The sequence below is a fragment of the Schistocerca piceifrons genome, chromosome 10, assembly GCF_021461385.2.
Source record: "Schistocerca piceifrons isolate TAMUIC-IGC-003096 chromosome 10, iqSchPice1.1, whole genome shotgun sequence".
Taxonomy (NCBI): domain Eukaryota; kingdom Metazoa; phylum Arthropoda; class Insecta; order Orthoptera; family Acrididae; genus Schistocerca; species Schistocerca piceifrons.
In genome coordinates, this window is record NC_060147.1 from 110,246,517 (window position 1) to 110,268,643 (window position 22,127).

Sequence of the window (22,127 nt, forward strand, 5' to 3'; positions counted from 1 at the left end):
AAAGAAGACTGCTCACGAACAACTCGACCGACCTATTGTAGAATATTGCTCAATAGTGTAGGACAAATACGAGATAGGAGTAACAGAGGATATTGAACTGTTACAGAGAAGGGCAGCATGAATGGCGACACGTTTATTTGGCACATAGGGGAGTGTCACGGACATAGCGAAAGAACTGTACTGGCAGACACTTGAAGATAGACATGAACTATCCTGAGAAAGCCTACTTACAGAGTTACAGAACCAGCTTTAAATTATGAATCTAGGAGTATGCTACAAAGCCCTCATAGGGATTGTGACAATAATATTAGATTATATTGCAGCATGCACAGATTCATTTAAACATTCTTCTCACACTCTATACATGAATGTGACGGGAATACCTGGTACAATGGAAAATTCCCTCTGTTAATGTGCTTCGCAGCGGTTTGAACAGTATGCATGAGGACGTAGGCTCACGGAAATCTATCACAGCTTTACTTCCTCCAACACATCCCTTCTGTTTTTGGAACTGCACATAAGTTTTCGTGCGTACCCTTCAGGAGTAGCGCTCCTGGAAGAAAGGTTATCGTGCAGAAATAGCTTAGTCACAGGCTTAAGGATTATTTCCAGAATGAAGTCATTTTTGATGTCCAGGATTATCAAGAGGTGCAAGAAGTGCACAGTGATCCACAGCAACAGTACTGCCAATAGCTGCGAATTCACTGCCCAGGCCACTCCTGAAACAACTGGTTATGCATCAGGAAGAGGCGCAGAATCACAACCCAAGCAAAATGGAACACCAAGTGCAGAAACATAAAGAGACATCATGAGCGCACATTATCCATGACAACAAGGCTGTCCATGGCTTCAGAGTCATCCCATTGCCACATGGGGACATCAAATCCTGCATCAGGAACTGACGACAGCAGTGCACGTAGATCCTTGGCAGGGGAGATACTCATAGCTGTGGAAATATATCCAAGCCATTTTTTTGGAACACCAATTATTGCATCAGGAAGAGGCATCAGGGTTTTACAGTGATCCTCAGGCTATGCCTGGACAGCCAAGACCTGGAACAAAAACGCAAATCAGGGAGTCAGTTCGGGTCAGGGCAGTGACTGGTGAGGATTTTCACAACACCACCGTCAGGTGTGCAGCGAGTTCAGATTCCTCAATAAAGGCAGCCATACTTCAGGAGAAACAGCTTTTGAGGGTCGACTTGTGTACATCGCGCTGACACTGCAGTATCCACGTGCGGCACTGACATCGAGAAATAGTCTGAAAGTAGCTCAGGCGCTGCAGTACAGATCCTTTGCAAGGTTCCAGTTCGAGTTTTTGTACAGCTCCTGGTAGATGTTACTGACACCACTCTAAATGACGCAGTGGCCTTCCCGGACTTCCTGTGATCTTTGACTTTTCTGACTGGAAATTGTGAAACCAGTCGTACAGCTGAGGCGACACTGCAAAGACAGCCAATCTGACTAGAGGCCGCTTGTGAGGAACTGTGTCAGGAGCTTGGAACTCCAGAAATAAGGAATCAACTTGAGATCCTCTGTCGCTAGCACTCATTGAGAATGAAGAGTCAGTTGTGTTTCACAATAACGGTATTTTCTAAATCTGGACTGCCCAAGTGTCAAAAGATCGATTTCTAAGAGGCGTTCCATATCGGGTGAACACAGTATACATTTCAAAATTCTACTGAAAATCCATGCCCGTGATATAGGATCATAATCTAGCGGGTTACTTCTTTTTCCTTTCTTCTTCTTCAGTGGAGCGACATTTGCAACTTTTCAGTCTGTATGAGACCATATTTTGTCAAGGGGGCGGTTGTATATTATAGCTAAATATGGAGCTGTTGCATCAGCTTACTCCGAAAGAAACTTCTATGATATACATTTGGGACCAGAAGACTTGCTTCACTACACAGCTTTGTCTGCAACAGGCTGCTTAGGTATTGTATGAGCGACGTTCCGTAAGTTATGCCACACATTTTTTTCTGGGAGTAGTTGACTTTATTCAGGGTTCCAATAAACCATTTTACTCCCCACTCTTTTGTCAACAAACCCTATTTTTCACATAATCTCCGTTCAGTGCGACGGCCTTATGCCACCTGTATGTGCGCGCCTGTATACCTGCATGGTGCCACTCCACTGGTCGACATTGGAGCCGTAACATTCCCATCGACCCTGTACTGCGGAGTGCATCTCTCATTGGACTGAAAGGTGAAAGTTGGAAGTCGCGAGTCAATGCGCGAACTTCTGAGCTCCTCAACTTGTGGACGAGTGTGCCAGCACTACCAGCAGAGACGTCCCGTTGAGCAACGAGGAGTCTGATTGTGATCCGTCTATCTCCTCGAGTGAGAGTGTCCGGACGTTCCAGCATTGCAGCAGAAAGCTATGTGCGGCTGGCTGGCACACGGCAGATCGGACAGGTTTGTGCGACGTCGTAGTGGCGATGACAGACACCTTGGCTAACGACTCACCGTGCTTTTGTTCACTGCCAGGTCCCCGTCGACATTCTGCAAGCGCCTATGAATATCTGCGATGCTCTGGTTTTCCGCCAAAAGAAACTCATTGATAGCTCTCTGCCTGGAACGCACCTCCGTCACGGACGCCATTTTGAAAGCTATGTATAACTCCACCACCTATCGGAACTTCATGAAACTATACGGGAAGCGGGAATATTCCACGACGTCTCACAACAAATTTAGCTTTTTTTCAACCGACACTGGCCGAGAAAAAAATGTGTTGCATTACTTTTTGAACACCCGTCGTATCTACACTCGCGCTATACAGACCAGCTAACCTCAACATTCGGCTGTACGCAACACATACGCTCGTCGTAGCTTGGGCCCACTATGTTTAGCTGCTCTGAGACCAACAGTTACGATTTAAAATTTTTTTTGCGCTTTTCTCGTAACTGGCCCGAGTGCATGATGAACATTGTTCAAATGAGTGAATCAATTAACATTGATACCCTCCATCGGTGTTGAGGGAAAATGTAGTGTTTCTACGACATAGTGGCTTACTTTTGTGTTTTCGTCTGGAGTATGGACTCGTAAGGGGCCCTATCATTAGACAGATCTCGTTGGTACTACCTGTAACTCACCTGGTTCCACGAGGAGCGCCATGGAGAGGAAGATGCAGACGTAGACGATGGCCTGGGTGCGCGTCTTGTCCGAGTGGAACTCCCCCAGGTAGGCGTACGTCACGGCAGACGGCCCGCAGATCCTGAAGATGAAACACAGAAACAGAAACACCCAGATGAAAGTGTGTAAACGCTCACCTTCAGCGACGAAGATAACTTTGTTTTAAACTAGCTGCAGTGTCCAGATTTGCCTAGGATTTTTAATATCTGACACACAAAATGATTGGCCGTGCGCATTGTTTTGCTTTATAGCGAATTCAAGCCGCATGGGAAACTGCAATCGCTTTAAATTGAAGAGCAATTTGATCATTGGCTGTCTATAGAAAGTTACGAATCAACATGTCTTCACCTGCAGCATTAATAAAAATCAGGTTCTAGGTTTTTGGTTCTGACTTTTGCAAATATTCAAAAATTTCAAAAAAGTTGATTACTGATAACAATTACGTCGTACAATATGCATTTTTTTTTCAAATGTGTGTGAAATCTTATGGGACTTATCTGCTAAGGTCATCAGTCCCTAAGCTTACACACTGCTTAACCTAAATTATCCCAAGGACAAACACACACATCCATGCCCGAGGGAGGACTCGAACCTCCGCCGGGACCAGCCGCACAGTCCATGACTGCAGCGCCTAAGACCGCTCGGCTAATCCCACGCGGCCAATATGCTTTTATTAGTTTTAAATTGCAAACTATGAAACATATCTATAATGCAAAATGCAGCTAAAATCTGACGGTAAAATAGATACTTTTATCATTTCCGTCGCTTAAATTTCTGCAAGACATATTTTGACTCTAAAAATATGTACATGTGCTTAATGAATAAATATTTTATTAATTTTTGTAATAATTTGTTCAATTTAAATACATGTTTACATTTAGCACAGGTGGAGAAGTCTAATTATTAAAATAAAGACTACCGATTTATCAACTTACTGCATTGTATTTTTGGAAAATTCATCTCCTATTGTTTCAGCTCAGTTTTCAATGTTTGAAGTAGGCCTGTGTTCGAGCATGACTCGAACTGTTTCAACCACATACTTCACAGTTCGGGAAATCTCGTGTTCTGTTTGATTTTTTGATCGGCCCGCCATCTAGTGACTGTTGTTGGTACTGTATCCGAGACCCGTCATAGCATTTGTATATCACTGTAGATTTTAATAATTAAAATCACTTGAAACACGGCTAACATTATCTTTTAGCGTAAATGGAATGTGTAACAACGGCAAGTAATCAATAAATACGAGTCTGCAATCATGTTTCTGTCAAATTCTCAGTCTTTCGCTCGTCCCGTGATCTAGTGGTGTCTCACAGTACTATCTCCGAGACTGGTATTGCTCCTGTAATTTATTTTCGGAACAGAAATTGCAATCAATTTATCACGATATTTTTCGTCTGTTAGGCATTTAATTTTCCATTAATTCTGTTCACAGTTTCATCTGAATATAGAAAATTGAAGCAAATCGGCCAAGAACTTTGAAGTAAATCAATGAAGTACTTTTGAGAACGAATGATTTGAAGTATCCAAACTGTGATACATTTAGCAACATCCTGGTAGAAATAATTGGTTTGATTTGCTAAACTGAAGTAAAACCACAAGACGATACCTCGTTTTGTTGAACTCCCTAGGTTTAGGTTGTCAGTAGCAGGGTCGTTTTAATCATTTGCATGTGTGAGAGCTCCATTACAGAGACAATGTTAGGCAACCACACATACATATGCTATATGACACACACACCACGGGGATTTAGAATCCTTTTTATGTGTTCCAGAAATCTTTTAAATTTGTGTAGCCTCTGCGTTTTCATCTGTCGCCAGCCCACACCTTACTGAGGAATTGAAATAACAATATGGAAAGAAAGAACAAAGCCGTGCAACAGTCGCATAAGAGTGGCCCCAGTAGCCCCACCACGAGGGTGCAAACCAGGTTCGCCTTAAACACACGTTGTACCGGTCGTCAGCGTCAGTTACCTTTGAATTGGACTTGGCCAGTTATTAATCAAAAATGCCTTTAAGGCAACAAAGAGAATCCTAACTGTGCCCACTCACAAAACAAAAACTTTTGCAAACTCCTTCTCAGTTGCCGCTGTCCGCCTCTGGAACAAACTGCCCCTTACCTTGCGCAAAATTCGATCTCCTGCTGCTTTTAAGAAGAAGTTGAAGCATTTCCTACTATCATCCTCATAAAGTTCCCCACAAAATTAATGTACAAGGACAATCCCCTCGTCTGTCAAATAGCAAAGCTAGCGTCTCCTATCTTGCTCCTGAGATGCCTTCCTCTTCATCTTTCTCTATTAGCCACGCAATCTTCTTTTCCTTTATATTTCCTTAATTATGTTTCATCATGTCTCTATTCTTCTCCTCCCTTCACCATGAGTCTCCCTCATACTCCCTGCTGCCGGCACTCCTATCTAAAATCTGTCTCTTCAATAATGTCTAATTATGACAGTACTTGTGACCTAAGAATATAAACTCTATACGTATGTATTTTTCCAGGTGTACCTTTCAAATTGTTTATTTCACTTTTTGTACTAGATGTAGTTTAACATGCCTACTAAAACATATGAATGTAAAATAAGTAGAATGCCTGGTTAGATGTAAGAGAGGGCCTGATGGCCCTAATCTTGCCAGGTTAAATAAATCAATAAATAAAATAAATAAATTATCAACACGTGACAGTTTGGGCAAGGTCGTGCAACAGGGCTACGAGAAATTGACGTTCCTTCTACGACACTGCAGACGTCTTTGCAGGAATATAGCACAGGTCACACCAATATTCAAGAAAGGAAATAGGAGTAACCCATTGAATTACAGACTTCAATTTGCAGTAGGATTTTGGAGCCTATACTGTACTCGAACATTATGAATCACCTTGAAGAAAATGACTAATTGATACATAACCAACACGGATTCAGAAAATATCGTTCTTGTGCAACGCAGCTAGCTCTTTATTCCCATCAAGTAATGAGTGCTGTCCACAAGGGATCTCAGATTGATTCCATATTCCTAGATTTCCAGAAGGCTTTTGATACCTTCCGACTACTGCAGTACGCAACCTCAGAAGATGTCTCCCGCAAATGGAGACGAAACGTCAGGAGGAAATTTTATACATCGACCACGGCCTCTCAGCCCGGAAGTTTCAACTGAAGTCAATACCGGCCGTGAAAGCCTACTTTGTATGCTTTTGATACCGTTCCTCATAAGCGACTATTAACCAAACTGCGTGCATATGGAGTATCGTCTTAGTTGTGTGACTGGATCCGTGATTTCAGAGAGGTAACCCTTCGTAGTGATAGACGGTAAATCATCGAGTAGAACAGAAGTGATATCTGGCGTTCCGCAAGGTAGTGTCGTAGGCCCTCTGCTATTCCTGATTTATATTAATGATCTAGTTGATAATCTGAGCAGCCCCCTTAGATTGTTTGCAGATGACGCTGTAATTTACCGTCTAGTAAAATCATCACACGATCAATTCCAATTACAAAACGAGCTAGAGACAATTTCTGTATGGTGCGAAAAGTGGCAATTAGCACTAAACAAAGAAAAGTGCCAGGTCATCCACATGGGTACTAAAAGCAATCCGATAAATTTTCGGTATACGATAAATGGCACAGATCTAAGGGTTGTCAATTCGACTAAATACCTAGGAATTACAATTACGAGCAACTGAAACTGGGAAGACCACATAGATAATATTGTGGGGAGGGCGAAACAAAGACTGCGCTTTGTTGGCAGTCCCATTAAAGAGGCAGCCTACATTACAGTTGTCCTTCCTCTGCTGGAATATTGCTGCGCGGTGTGGGATCCTTACCAGGTAGGATTGACAGAGGACATCTAAACAGTGCAAAGAAGGGCAGCTCGTTTCGTGTTATGGCGCAATAGGGGTGAGAGTGTCACTGATATGATACGCGAGTTGGGGTGGCAGTCACTGAAACAAAGGCGGTTTTCTTTGCGGCGAGATCTATTTACCAAATTTCAATCACCAACTTTCTCTTCCGAATGCGTAAATATTTTGTTGACCCCCTCCTACGTAGGGAGAAATGATCATCATAATAAAATAAGAGTAATTACAGCTCGAACGGAAAGATTTAGGTGTTCCTTTTACCCACGCGCCATTCGAGAGTGGAATGGTAGAGAAGTAGTATGAAAATGGTTCGATGAACCCTCTTCCAGACACTTAAGTGTGAATTGCAGAGTAAAGTAGATGTTAATGTAGGTGTAGATGAATGTGGCTACTGTTCATGAATGCTCGCAGTAGTCACGGGAATATGCGATTGCAAGAAGACCAGCTTCCGAAAGGGAAGAAAACCGTGTTCAGTGTTTATCTGGCGCATCGTACTGCATCTGCAGCAGCAATTTGAGCAGCAGTTGGCACCACACTGACACTGTTACAAATCGGTTACTTTAAGGACAGCTCCGACCCAGACGGCCTGTCGCGTGCATTCTACTCGTGCCAAGCCTCCGCCGTTTGCTATTTCAGTGGTGTCAAGCGAGATCACACTGGCGGGCAGAGTGGAGGGGTGGTGTTTTCCTAATGAAAACTGCTTCTGCCTCGATGCCAGTCATGAGCGTGTGTTGATCAGACAGAGTAGTTGAGGGCCTGCAACCCACCTGCCTGCGTGCTTAACACACTGGACCTACACCTGGAGTCATGGTCTGGAGTGCGATTTTGTAAGGCAGCAGGAGCACTCTCGCGGTTATCTCACTCACACTGACTTGAAATTAGTACGCCATTCTGGTGATTCGACTTGTTAAACTGCCAGTCATGAACAAGGTTCTAGGGGATGTTTTCCAACAGGATAACACTCGTCCAATTACCACTGTTGTAACCCAACATGCTCTACAGATCGTCGACATAGTGTCGTGGCCTGCTCGATCACCAGATCTATCTCCAACCGAGCATGTATGGGACATCACTGGACATAAACTCCAAAGTCAGCCCCATTCAGCATTAGCTGTCCCTATACAGACGGACGAAGTGCAAAAAAGAAAAAAAAAATTCAAATGTGTGTGAAATCTTATGGGACTTAACTGTTAAGGTCATCAGTCCCTAAACTTACACACTACTTAACCTAAATTATCCTAAGTACAAACATACACACCCATCCTCGAGGGAGGACTCGAACCACCACCGGGACCAGCCACACAGTCCATGACTTCAGCGCCCTGGACCGCTCGGCTAATCCCGCCCGGCGGACCACGTGGAACAGGCATGGAACCCTATCCTACAAACTGACATTCGGCATCTTTTCCACACAATGCATGCACGTTTTCAGGCTTGCGTTTAACATTCAGCCGGTTACACCGGTTGTTAATGTACCAGCATTTCACATTTGCAATGGCTTACCTCGCGCTCACATTGATCTGTGATCTAGCAATACTGGTTCAAATGGCTCTGAGCACTATTGGACAACATCTGCGGTCATCAGAACTACTTAAACCTAACTAACCTAAGGACATCACACACATCCATGCCAGAGGCAGGATTCGAACCTGCCACCGTAGTGGTCGCGTCGTTCCAGACTGAAGCGCCTAGAACCGCTCGGCCACGCTGGTCGGCTGATCTAGCAATACTAATTACTTCACTATATTACATAGAGAAAAATATTCCCAAAACTTCATCACTCTACATTAATTATTTTTGCGACAGACCGTGATTGTGTTGAATAAATCAATGTATGCGTCGATCTTAGTACGGAATACTTCATCATGCGACGCCGTTGGCTGCGATGGACTCACCAGACGCCGTTGAGGAACCTGAAGAATATGAGGAGGGGCAGCGTGGGCATGAGGGCGGCCGCCACAGAGCACACGAAGTTGAGGGCGAGCGTCACCAGCAGCACCTGCCGCCGGCCGCGCGTGTCCGCCACGAAGCCCCACAGGTGCGAGCTCACGATCATGCCTGAGGATGGAACACCATGTTAATGCCGAAACATGTACTAGCCGCTCAGTTCAGAGACCTTGACACTGTCATGTCATATCAGATAGCAGCAGAACGACTATACACTGTGGGCACAGAAGTCGTCGGATACCTCCTAATATCGTGTCAGATCTCCTACTGGTGCAGTGCAGCAACTCGACATGGGATGGACTCCCAACAAGTCGTTGGGAGTCACACGCAGAAATACTGAGCCTACTGATTTTGCAGACTACATAATTGCGGGAGTGTTGCCGGTGTAGAATTTTATGCACGAACTGAGCTTTCGATTACTTGTCATAAATGTTCGATGGGATTAACATAGGGAGATCTGGATTGCCAAATCATTCGCTCGAATTTTCCAATTAGCTTCAAAACGACCGGAAACCATTGTGGCGCGTAGTCATTCATAAAAATTCCAGCGTTATTTGGGCACATTTAGTCCATGAATAGCTGAAGGTAGCCGAATATAACCAGAGGGTCTAGTCCATTCCACGTAAACAAAGACCACATCAGTATAGAGAAACCACCACCTTCACGGCTCCCCCTATTGGAGGTTCGAATCCTCCCTCGGGCATATGTGTGTGTGTGTGTGTGTGTGTGTGTGTGTGTGTGTGTGTTGTCCTTAGTGTAAGTTAGTTTAAGTTCGACTAAGTAGTGCGTAAGCCTAGGGACCGATGACCTCAGCAGTTGGTCCCACAGTCCATACCAAAAATTTCCAGTTTTTCCACAACCACCACCTTGTCCAGTGCCTTGTTGACAACTTGGGCCCATGGCTTTGTGGGGTTGCTCCACACTCGCTTCTTACCATCACGTCTTACCAACTGAAATCGGGATTCATTTGACCAGGTACGGTCTTCCAGTCGTCTAGAGTCCAACCGATATGGTCACGAGCCCAGGAGAGCCGCTGCAGGCGGTGTCGTCGTGCTGTTAGCAAAGGCACTCACGTCGGTCGTCCGCTGCCACAGCCCATTACTGCCAACTTTCGCCACACTGCCATAACGCATACATTCCTCGTACGTCCCACATTGATTTCTGCTACTATTCACGCAGTGTTGCTTGTCTGTTATCACTGACAACTCTACGATAACGCCGCTGCTCTCGATCGTTAAGTGAATGCCGTCGGCCACTCGTGGTTATAATTATGTAAAGCCTACAGTTTGGTACTCTCGGCGCCCTCTTAACGCTGTGGATCGGGTAATACTGTATTTCCTAAAGACTTAGGAAATGGAATGTCACGTCCGTCTAGCTCCAACTACCATTCCGCGTTCAAAGTTTATTATCTACCGTCGTGCGCCCATAATCAGGAATCACGTATCGCTGGAGTAAAAATACCTTTTTTCGCGATACTACCGCCATCCGTATATGTGGAGATCGATATTTTATGACTTTTCTCACCTCCACCTATTACGTCACAAATCAAAAGGCAGTTCAAGAAGAGTGTGATAGATGTATTTGTGGGACGAGATCCCCTTACATGGGGTTTGGAGTATACAGAAAAGAAAGCAGACGGCGCTGCATTCGGCGCAATACTGGAACCTCGCATAAGCGAAACTATATAGCTGCTTACTACTACCGGTCTAAATGGACATTTTTACGAAACGGAAGTAATGTAACCGACGAAATGAAAACGTTTACGAAAGGGAACGCCAGTGAAATAAATTGTGATAAATCTTTAGCCAAAAACATGTTACATAAGCTTTTAAATTCATTATGTTCACATGTGTAATCTGTCAACTGCCACTACTTTTAGCTTCAGGTAACACTCAAGCTGCTTTGTTTTGTAAATATCGTTCTTTTTCCGTACAGTAATTTCATTATTTTCTTAATTTTTTTCCTGGGACTTTGAGCGCATAAATCAACTTCACTTCCAACAGAAACAGCTGTTGTAGGACACTTTGTGGAACTTTCAGTGTTTGTGCCATTGCTGGAATTTTCATTCATGTTTTCAACCTGAAAATAGCATGTGGGTATTATTTACTTCCACGTCTGGATGAACAGTCAATAATGACGATTGACAGTCGTCCGAAATTAATTAGAAATAAACTAGCGTGCTCGGATAGCTAAACAGCTTAAAGAAATTGGTCGTCGTAAATGGGATATACGGGTTCGTTTCCTGGTCGGACACAAATTTTCGTATGTCACTAATAGATACAATATCTATATCTAACACAGTTGATGCCAAGATATTCGCAGTCAGCGTATTTATTTCGAATTAAAATAGATATTATTCTGAATGAAGACAGTAGACTGCATTGATACTTAATTTATGTAAAAGTTTTAAGTTAGTCCAAGATCCAAAAATTCACTCTGGCGTGTTATGTGATATGAATCATATTCTTTTATTTAAAGACGATTCATGTGTTGCAAAGAAACTTCTGCCAAGCTTTGTCCTAAATATGATATGTGTTTGAGCGTTTCCATTATGCAACTGTTAGTGTGGAACGTGTTCTTCATGATTTTCTTCCAGCAGTAACTATGACAATAAATCGTAATCACTAATTTGAGAAACGTGTGTCTCCTTGGACGAACTGTTCACGACTGAGCTGCCGGTTGCTTGCATGTTGCGCCATGAGGTAGTACACTCGTATAAAAATATAGATATGTTAAAGAGCTAGGTAACTAAAAACACAGTCGTATTAAAATTCAGTGTTTTGTCAAAATTTCAAAACAATTGGTCAAGAACTTTCGAAGATACATCAATTTAAAAAAAAGGAACATTTACATTTTTATTTATATGTGTTACGAACCCTTCCGCTAAAATCTTTTGGGGAGGGTGTGGAAGGGGGAGCCATGATCCTGCCGCTGTGCCCCTCCCCCCCCTCTCTGTCTCTCTCTCTCTCTCTATGTCTATGTCTCTCTCTTTATCTTTCTCTCTCGGCAACGGATACGGTTCTCTCCGTGAGGACAGAGCCACATGAAAAATGTCTAGTCGGCTCATCTCGTAAGATGTGTACAAGAGAAGAAGGAGAAGGCACGACCAGCGAGACACAGTGACGTGTGTACTCACCCACGTAGATGGTTCCGCTGAGGAAGCCCTTTTCGAATGACGTCATGTCGAAGTCGCACTGGGCCGCCGGCGTGACGTAGGCCGCCGCCAGAGACTCGAAAATCATGGAGATGAGGCAGAAGCCGCAGACAGTCACCAGCACGTAATGGAAGCGGCCCACCCCTGCAACACACGCGTCCCTACCAGCTGTGATTGATCTTGCGGGCCTCCTGAAGATGTGTCTGGTGGAGGACGATTAGGACTTCACAGTGCAGTTCCTCGCATACCAGCAATATTTACTTAGGTACGCATTTCGTCTGGTAACATTACGGCCTTCTGGCCCACAAACCAGACATACTCAGGAAGTTAAGACTGCACTGCATATGGTACATGAACAGCCCATAGTTAATACATGGAATGAATGTAAATGTGGCTTATTCAAGTATGGCACTACGATACCCTCTCCCAGTCCTATGGAGATTGTACGGTGTGGCAGTCCTCCATGCCCCATCCATGGAGAAAGTTTTGGTTTGGAACTGCGGTGTTTGGTCGAAGATGTATACTGGAGAATTTTGTAAAATGTTTTAGAGTGATAAAGAATTTTCCAGAAGGTTCCAGAAATTTCTAAAATGTTCCAGAATGTACTAGAATTTATTTCGTATCCCATCACTTTCATTTTCCCTAATCTGCTTTAAACGATTTCCAAGAGTATGTTGAAGCATGGATCTAGTCATCGCCTGTATATGTCTTTCTGATCTGGACTATATCCCCACCAGAAAAGAATAATCGAAGATTTGAGAACATTCTTAAATATCCTGGAACATCTTGGGATATTCTGGAAAATTCTACAATATTCTGGAAAATCCTAGAACATTCTGGAACATTCCAGAAAACTCTACGATTTTCCCTGAAAACGCTAGAACATTCTGAATTATAGAGCACTTTTGTTTCTGGTGGTACTGATGGTTTTCTTGTAGTGCAGTATAGAGATTTTACAGTGGCAGTCGTTGCCATCACACTGTGTTGGTCACTAGAACACGTTCTGTCTCTTTCCAGTCAACATACTTTTCGAGAGAAAAATTAGATATGGTTCTACATATAATGATCTCGAGCTTTTATAAGTATTGTCGAATATCAACATACGTTTTTTCCTAGAAGATTCCAGAATGGTCTACAATAGTCCGGAGTGCTTTATGAGGGTGATTTGATAAGTCTGGTAAATTTCCATGAAAGAAGGGAACATTTTTGTACTGCCTTCATATTTTGTAACCCTGATTGTCTATGGACAGAGTTATATTTTACGAAAGTTTTGAGGTTCTAGCTAAGCTACTGTTTACTAAACATTGCCTTGGGTGATAGAAGTATTCTAAGTACGATGTACACAAATTTATTTATTTATTTTTTTGGTTACTTAGGCAGTATTGAAGTTAATAAACTAATATAACACATTTATACAAAGCAGTAATTCATACTGCTTGTATGAGAACAAAAACTGTCAGTCGACAACATGGCGGATAACGCAGTGCGCGTGTGTAAAATACGTGACAAAAACATGTTTGTGCTGTTACAAAAAAGAAGAAAAGCCAAGAAAAAACAAGGAGAGGAGAACGTAAGTAAAATCATCAACTGATAGTGCGTAACTTTAAACTCGCGAAATTGAAGTAAATGATTGGAATCGCTGCTTTTGCACAGGCCAGCTGCAGCATCCAAACTGCTGTCGATATTGTACCATTGTAGAAACTGAAGACACATGTAATTTGCCAGCTGAAGATGGGTGCAAACCCGAAATGCATATTAGCATAAATAAAGCGCAATTAAAAAAAAGTGGCTGGTCGCTGTATTTTTATAGTAAAATATCATTAGAAGAAAATCGAGATTCATGATGTTATTAAACATTTTCATTTGAGGGCTGGATTACTGTACAGATCAAAACAGAACTGGAGGAAGTTCACGCGGGCTCTGCACCACCATTAAAGACAATTTACTTTTCGATTCATGAATTTAAACGTGGTCGGTCAAGCAGCGAAGATGAAGCATGCTCCATCAATCCGATTGACAAAATCCATAATAATTCAAAAGCCAAGATTGCTTAAATACTGTTTACTGGATGACCGGTTTCAACTCACCAAAGGTGCCATCATCGGATCTGTGAAGATATAACGTGACAGGTTTGACGGAGGGCTTACATGAGTTACACTATACACATCACTATTAGTACAGTACCACATACCTGAATGTAGCTTAACGTTTATGAACCATTTGGATATAACGACACATGAGGTAGGCCAGCTGATATAAAATCATTGTCACAAAAATAAAAAACAACTGCTCTCATAGTCATTATTTTCCTTCAGATATTTAAGCCGAAGTCTCAAGATAAAACCGTTCCTCGTCTAAGAACGGTCCGCATGACACTGCCCTATTCCGCGCTGGTTTTACCTGCTGCGTTTCTAGTGGTTCACGACCGGCCACCAGATAGCGCTGTCCAGCAGTGCACACACAGGCCCACAGTGTAACCACTCATTACTACTGCAATACAACTTTCCTATTACTGATAATCAAATAGCCATGCAAAGGACACTTTCGCATACACTCACTGTACATACTATACATTCTATGCATACTATACATACTATGGAGTACGTCTATTAAAGAGTAAAAACATCTGAAACAAAGGCATTATCCATGTTAGAGCCATAAAAACTACATATTATAATTTACCCTTACTGATATATGGAAGTCAGGAATTTACACATAGTAAGCTGTTCATAACACGACTTAGATACAATGTGACGAGTAATTGAAACCTATATGCTGCGCTTTACCTGTCTGGACACTACGGTCTTAGGTACTGAAACACTGAAAAAGTACTAACGTACTATAAAAGGCTCTCATCATCTATACACTCATTATGAACGTAGTACGGACCGCCTATGAAAACCTGTATAGGCACATGTAATTAAGGAAGGCCCTGTCAGAAAAGTTTTTAGTCATACCCTATAGGTGGTTTTCCGAGCATAACAGATACACAACACCAATCATAGTTTTTGAACAGGCCGCACAGGATCTCTAGATCACCGCATCAAATATGTCAGACATTATGGTGCGCCGATTCTAATTGGTCGTCCAACAATTTGCTTCAAAACCTTTTTCTGTTTTTGTAAATTTCGACGTTTTCCAAAACGTTGAGTTTGCTTCAAATGGTTCAAATGGCTCTGAGCACTATGGGACTTAACATCTGGGGTCATCAGTCCCCGAACTTAAAACTACTTAAACCTAACTAACCTAAGGACATCACACACGTGCATGCCCGAGGCAGGATTCGAACCTGCGACCCTAGCGGTCGCACGGCACCTGACTGAAGCGCCTAGAACCGCTGGGCCACATCGGCCGGATGAGTCTGCTTCCTTTAGGTGCTTTATGCAAGATTTTCATACCTTGTTGCACATCAGTAAGTTTATGGTTCGAATCCCGCAGATGGTCACCCAAAGCGGACTTATTGTGGGCACTCGTATGCTCACGAGTGCGCGTAAAAAGCGATCTCCCCGTTTACTCCACATAAAAGCCTTCACACCCACCGCATTTTAATCTGTATACCCCTGTGTTTCTAAATTTATCGGTGCTGTCTTCAATCGTATGCCTAAGTTTCGAGTGCAAACTATTTTTCGTGCTAAATGCCAGGACTACGCCGAACTTACGAAACTGTCGGCCTATTTTGTCAGAAGTCGGGCCTTGATATGCCATTGGAACATACTTTTTACCCCTACTATTGTTAGATGACCTTTCCTTCTTATCTCTGCTTTTTTAAAATTTTTGTATACAACCTGTCCACCCTGGCCGCATCATAACCATTGATACAGGCTATATGCTTGAGAACATCTATCTCTTGAATGAGATTGTCACTCTGCAGCGGTGTGTGCGCTGATATGAAACTTCCTGGCAGATTAAAACTGTGTGCCGGACCGAGACTCGAACTCGGGACCTTTGCCTTTCGCGGGCAAGTGCTCTACCATCTGAGCTACCCAAGCACGACTCACGCCCCGTCCTCACAGTTTTGATCTGCCAGGAAGTTTCATATCAGCGCACACTCCGCTGGAGAGTGAAAATCTCATTCTGGAAACATCCCCCAGGCTGTGGCTAAGCCATGTCTCCGCAATATCCTTTGTTTCAGGAGTGCTAGTTCTGCAAGGTACGCAGGAGAGCTTCTGTAAAGTCTGGAAGGTAGGAGACGAGGTACTGGCAGAAGTAAAGCTGTCAGGACGGGGCGTGAGTCGCGCTTGGGTAGCTCATATGGTAGAGCACTTGCCCGCGAAAGGCAAAGGTCCCGAGTTCGAGTCTCGGGCCGGCACACAGTTTTAATTTGCCAGGAAGTTTCATCTATTTCTTGTCTAAGGCTGCTCCGTTGCAACGGCAGCTTTGACAGCCCATGTATCATTGAGCAAAAATAGGACTTTTTATACTTAGATGGATGGTTGGATTGAGCATGAATAAGAAGGTCTGTAGTTACTGGTTTGCTGTAAATGCTAAACGTATGACGGCCGGCTGCTTTAGTAATAGTGAGGTAGCTAATACTATTATTACTTTCAACTTCTACTGTAAATATGATCTGCTTATGCACAGCATTCAGCGCATTTAAATATTCATTGATGTCTTTTCTATCACCTATCACGAAGGCTATAATGTCATCTACATATCTCTTATAATAAACCGCTTTCTCTCTTAGCGCTATGTTATCCCTGAATAACTTACTCTCCAGGCTGTTTAGCGTACTAGCTAGGCAACTGCCCATTGCTAAGCCGTCACGCTGACTGTAATACTTGTTATTAAACTGAAAGCAGTTAAATGATAGTGACGTTTCTAGTAGATCGACAAATACCACAAGTTCGGCCTGGCTCAGCTTACAATGTTTTATCTAATTATTATTGACCACTTCAAGATACTCTTTAATTGGAATATTAGTATACAAATTTTTTATGTCAAAAGTGCCAGACGTGTGCCCTCTGGTACTGCTACATCCTGAAGGAAACTTGCCAACTCATAAGTATTCTTTAAACTGTAAGAGGTTTCAAACAAATATAGTTCTTTCAACTTACTATAAAGATGTTTGTTCGATTTGGCATTAGGCGCTTTCCTTCCATCCACAATAGGCCTCATGCTTTTTTCTAATTTGTGGGTCTTAACCTGTGCCCTAAGCTTAGGTAATTCGATCGCCATCATTTTTAAATCACACCAAGTTTTATCATCCAGCAAAAAATGCGACCGATCTATTGCTTTCCTAACTTCCGTATTGTTGTTGTTGTCGTGGTCTTCAGTCCTGAGACTGGTTTGATGCAGCTCTCCATGCTAGTCTATCCTCTGCAAGCTTCCTCATCTCCCAGTACTTACTGCAACATACACCCTTCTGAATCTGCGAAGTGTATTCATCTCTTGGTCTCCCTCTACGATTTTTACCCTCCATGCTGCCCTTCAATGCTAAATTGGTGATCCCTTGATGCCTCAGAACATGTCCTACAAACCGGTCCCTTCTTGTTGTCAAGTTGTGCCACAAACTCCTCTTCTCCTCAAATACCTCCTCATTAGTTAAGTGATCTACCCATCTAATCTTCAGCATTCTTCTGTAGCACCACATTTCGAAAGCTTCTATTCTCTTCTTATCTGAACTATTTATCGTCCATATTTCACTTCCATACATGGCTACACTCCATACAAATACTTTCAAGCACGACTTCCTGCCACTTAAATCTATAGTCGATGTTAACAAATTTCTCTTCTTCAGAATCGCTTTCCTTGCCATTGCCAGTCTACATTTTATATCTTCTCTAATTCGACCATCATCAGTTATTTTGCTCCCCAAATAGCAATACTCATTTACTACTTTAAGCGTCTCATTTCCTCTTCTAATTCCCTCAGCATCACCCGATTTAATTCGACTACATTCCATTATCCTCGTTTTGCTTTTGTTGATGTTCATCTTATATTCTCCTTTCAAGACACTGTCCATTCCGTTCAACTGCTCTTCCAAATCCTTTGCTGTCTTTGACAGAATTACAGTGTCATCGGCGTATCTCAAAGTTTTTATTTCGTCTCCATGGATTTTAATACCTATTCCGAATTTTTCTTTTGTTTCCTTTACTGCTTGCTCAATATACAGATTGAATAACATCGGGGAGAGGCTACAACCCTATCTCACTCCCTTCCCAACCGCTGCTTCCCTTTCATGCCCCTCGACTCTTATAACTGCCACCTGGTTTCTGTACAAATTGTAAATAACCTTTCGCTTCCTGTATTTTACCCCTGCCACCTTTAGAATTTGAAAGAGAGTAATCCAGTCAACATTGTCAAAAGTTTTCTCTAAGTCTACTTCCGTATTGAACTCATTAATTGGATTCTTAGTCATTTGTGTGATGATGTTTTAGCGAAAAAATCGCTCTGTTTTGGAAACATAGTGAGCTTCCCAAATGCATACAGGCCCCCACCGACCGAGCTGTCTCAATCTCCCAACCGGAGTACCTCAGTACGTCACATCGGCACTCAGATCGCATTGCAGACCAGTACGTCGCTCTGTGCTCTTCCACAGTGACAGTCGTCGCCTCGCAGCTTAGCTAGCTGTGAGGGATCGTCATTCATTGTATACGGTTGTGACGTGGACACGGACAAGGTTCAAAAATTAGTACAGACTGGACTTCATTGAAGTTAAGTACCCAGTTGGTTCCTGTAATAAAGTGTATTTTAACCACGTGTACATTTCGTGTTTTAGTGAGAGGAAACCACCCTCTCCTCATCCAGCCAGGAACAACATAAAAAAAAAACGGTCACCACCACGCGACTACACACAAATACCGTGTAACAATATCTGTAGTCTCCAATACGGTCGCCGTTCGGCGAGGAAGAGTTTTCACACGTTTCTCCTCGTATGGATTCAGATGCCATACAAATCGTGGGATGGTTCCGGTAGACAGTGTCTTTTCACGTGCCCCACAAAAAGTAGTCGCAAGCGGTTACATCGGGCGAATATGGAGGCCAATGTCTCCCTGCGCCAATAAATTAGCAATAATTCAATGCAGTGACTCTGTTCCCTAGGTATTCATGAAGAAAGCGAGACACCTCTTCGGTGCGATGAGGTTGATCCTCCAACACTAGCTGTGTGGCGACAAACTGTTCCAAAATTGTAACATAACGTTCACTGTTGATCACAGTTGTATCACTCCAAACAAATGGGGATTTTCGGAACCCCACAATCGCTAGTTTTGTTTATCCACGACGTCATTTAGATGGAAATGCGCTTCCTCTGTAAGTCAGATGCAGTCAACATCAAATCCTTCGCTATCAGTCGCTGTGAGAATATGGTTCGCGAAGTCAGTCCTCTTTCGCATAGCCTGAAATTGGATGGCGACTTTGGATTTTGAATGGATACGTGCTTAGACTCTGTCTCAGCATTTTCTGCGTGCTGAAACGTTTCTGCTGGAAATCTTCTTTATTGAGTGTTGACAATAATTCCAGAAAGCACGACGACGTTGTCAGGACTAACTACAATTTGCCTTGGACCAATATTCCCCGCTAGACCATCAGCCAGGCTGTTTGTCAGTTCGAATTTGTCGAAGAGCCTGCGAACGGTTTCCACCCTGGGTCCTTTTGAAACAGTTTGATGACTGCTCCCTGTTGCCGTAGGACTGTGATCTAGCCTGTGGTATTCAATTATCACAAAAGCAGATTGTTCAATGGAATATATGATTTCAGCCTCTTTCATACAGTATGGCAGTGCCAGTGTTATTCTGAACTACGATGCAAAGTTCCTTTGGACATGTATGCAGGTTAATGTAAGTGCGATATAAATGTGAAATGCTGGTACATTAATAGTCGGCGTAACCACTAGGATGTTGAATGCAAGCATTCAAACGTGCACACATTGTGTTGTACATGTGACAGATGTCAGTTTGTGACATGGAGTTCCATGGCTGTTGGACTTGATCTGTCAGTACAAGGACAGTTTATGCTTTTATCAAAACTAGACATGAGAAACCTGATTGGTAGCAGTAAAAAGTGCCCTCTACCTATAACGATTGTGCATCTGACGCGGCGGAAGAGGACTCGGCGTGGCGTTGTATACGTTCTGACGTAGGGAAATCCTCTCCACCACCAATCAAAACAAAGAAGAGGAAACGCACATTTTCGAAAGAATATTTACATTTTAATTATATTTTATGTTTCTTTATAAAGAGATTTTAAATTACTGTAAATTTTTTGTTTCAGGGTCCACTCAAAAAAAGATTATTCAAATGTTATTACTTTAAAAACTGTTTTATTAAAAAGAATATTCGCCATTAATATGTACGGTGAAATAATAACAGATGCACAATTGTTATAGGTAGAGGGCACTTTTTACTGTTACCAATCAGGTTTCTCTAAAACTGCGATATAAGGTTTTAACAGATTAAAATTTACTTTAGTAATGACAGCGTACCGATTGTTCTGTACTGACAAGTTACTCTGTAACTGAAATATATGGTATGCTGGCATTTAATACGTTCCAAAATTTCTTTTTGTAAACTAAGATATTTCTATCACTAACTGTATCTCACTTGTTAATTATATTTTTAACTTTGTCTAACTGATATGAAGATGGGCAGCTAGCCCGAAACCGGCAATTGAATATAAAGAATAGCGATCAAAGACTGAAACGCCATATTTTTACAGTTAATGCTCGTGTTATCGTCCAATGATGTCACACATATGCTTTATTGGAGACAGATCTGGTGATCGTGCAGGCCGAGGCAACATGTCGGCGCTCTGTAGAGCATGTTGGGATACAACATCGGTATGTGGGCGAGCGTTATCCTCTTGGAAAACACCCACTGGAATGCTATCCATGAACGGCAGCACAGTATGTAGAATCAGCAGAGTGACGTACAAATTTGCAGTCTGGGAGCGTGGTATAACCACGAGAATGCTGCTGCTGTCATACGAAATAGCAGGTGTAGCTCCTGTGTGCCTAGCATGCATGCAGGCAGGTTGGTTGGAGGAGGAGGAGATTAGTGTTTAACGTCCCGTCGACAACGAGGTCATTAGAGACGGAGCGCAAGCTCGGGTGAGGGAAGGATGTGGAAGGAAATCGGCCGTGCCCCTTCAAAGGAACCATCCCGGCATTTGCCTGAAGCGATTTAGGGAAATCACGGAAAACCTAAATCAGGATGGCCGGAGACGGGATTGAACCGTCGTCCTCCCGAATACGAGTCCAGTGTGCTAACCACTGCGCCACCTCGCTCGGTGCAGGTTGGTTGGTTGCAAGCCCTCAACTGACCTAAATTTAACCAGCACACGGCCATCACTGGCACAAAGGCAATACCAGCTTCCATCAGAAAACACCCAGCTCTCCAATGAGCTCTCGTTTGACACCACTGAAGTCTCAAATGGCGTTGTTTTGGGGTCAGTGGAACGCACGCTACATAGCGTCTGTGTCGGAGCTGTTCTTGAAGTAACCAATTTGCAAGAGTTCGCTCTGTCACTGTGGTGCCAACTATTGCTGCAGATGGAGTACGATGCGCCACCGCCATACGCCGAGCACGACTTTCTCTCCTCTCGGAAGCTGGTCTTCTTGCAACCGTACTTTTTCGTGGCCACTGCAGCCAGCAATCACGTACAGTGCTCCATTCCTGACATGTCTTTGTGAAGTATCGCAGAAGCAACATCCAGCATCTCATAGCCCCAATACATGACGTCGTTCAAAGCCATCGATGTGCTGATAATGGAGTCCTTGTCGCCTTAAAGGCATTTTTGTCCAACAGTTCGCCAAGTGCAATCTCAAAGGTATGTAGCGTTTACGACCGTTACATATGCATCCTAATAGTGGTGCGATTGGGGCAAACTTTGAATAAATATCATCTTTTACATGTAGAAACACACCTATCAATTGTTGTTTATATCGAACAACTCTTTCTTAGTGTTGTGCTTTTTCCCGTCAGTGTATTTGGAACTGAGTGAAGGTTATCTGCCAGCCGCTGTGGCCGAGCGGTTCTAAGCGCTTCGGTCCGGAACCGCGCTGTTGCTACGGTCGCAGGTTCGAATACTGCCTCGAGCATGGATGTGGGTGATGTC

General features: G+C 43.1%; 1 protein-coding gene across 1 annotated transcript in view; it reads right to left on the reverse strand.

Annotated features, from left to right (window-relative positions):
• Nucleotides 1-22,127, reverse strand: part of LOC124718731 (synaptic vesicle glycoprotein 2A-like) — a 153,261-nt gene that overhangs the window by 118,735 nt on the left and 12,399 nt on the right. Inside the window, exons 3-5 of the mRNA XM_047244348.1 lie at nucleotides 12,057-12,218; nucleotides 8,869-9,031; nucleotides 3,091-3,212 (exon numbers count right to left, since the gene is read on the reverse strand). Of these exons, the coding sequence (XP_047100304.1) occupies nucleotides 3,091-3,212; nucleotides 8,869-9,031; nucleotides 12,057-12,218 (447 nt within the window). The remainder of the gene's footprint in view (nucleotides 1-3,090; nucleotides 3,213-8,868; nucleotides 9,032-12,056; nucleotides 12,219-22,127) is intronic.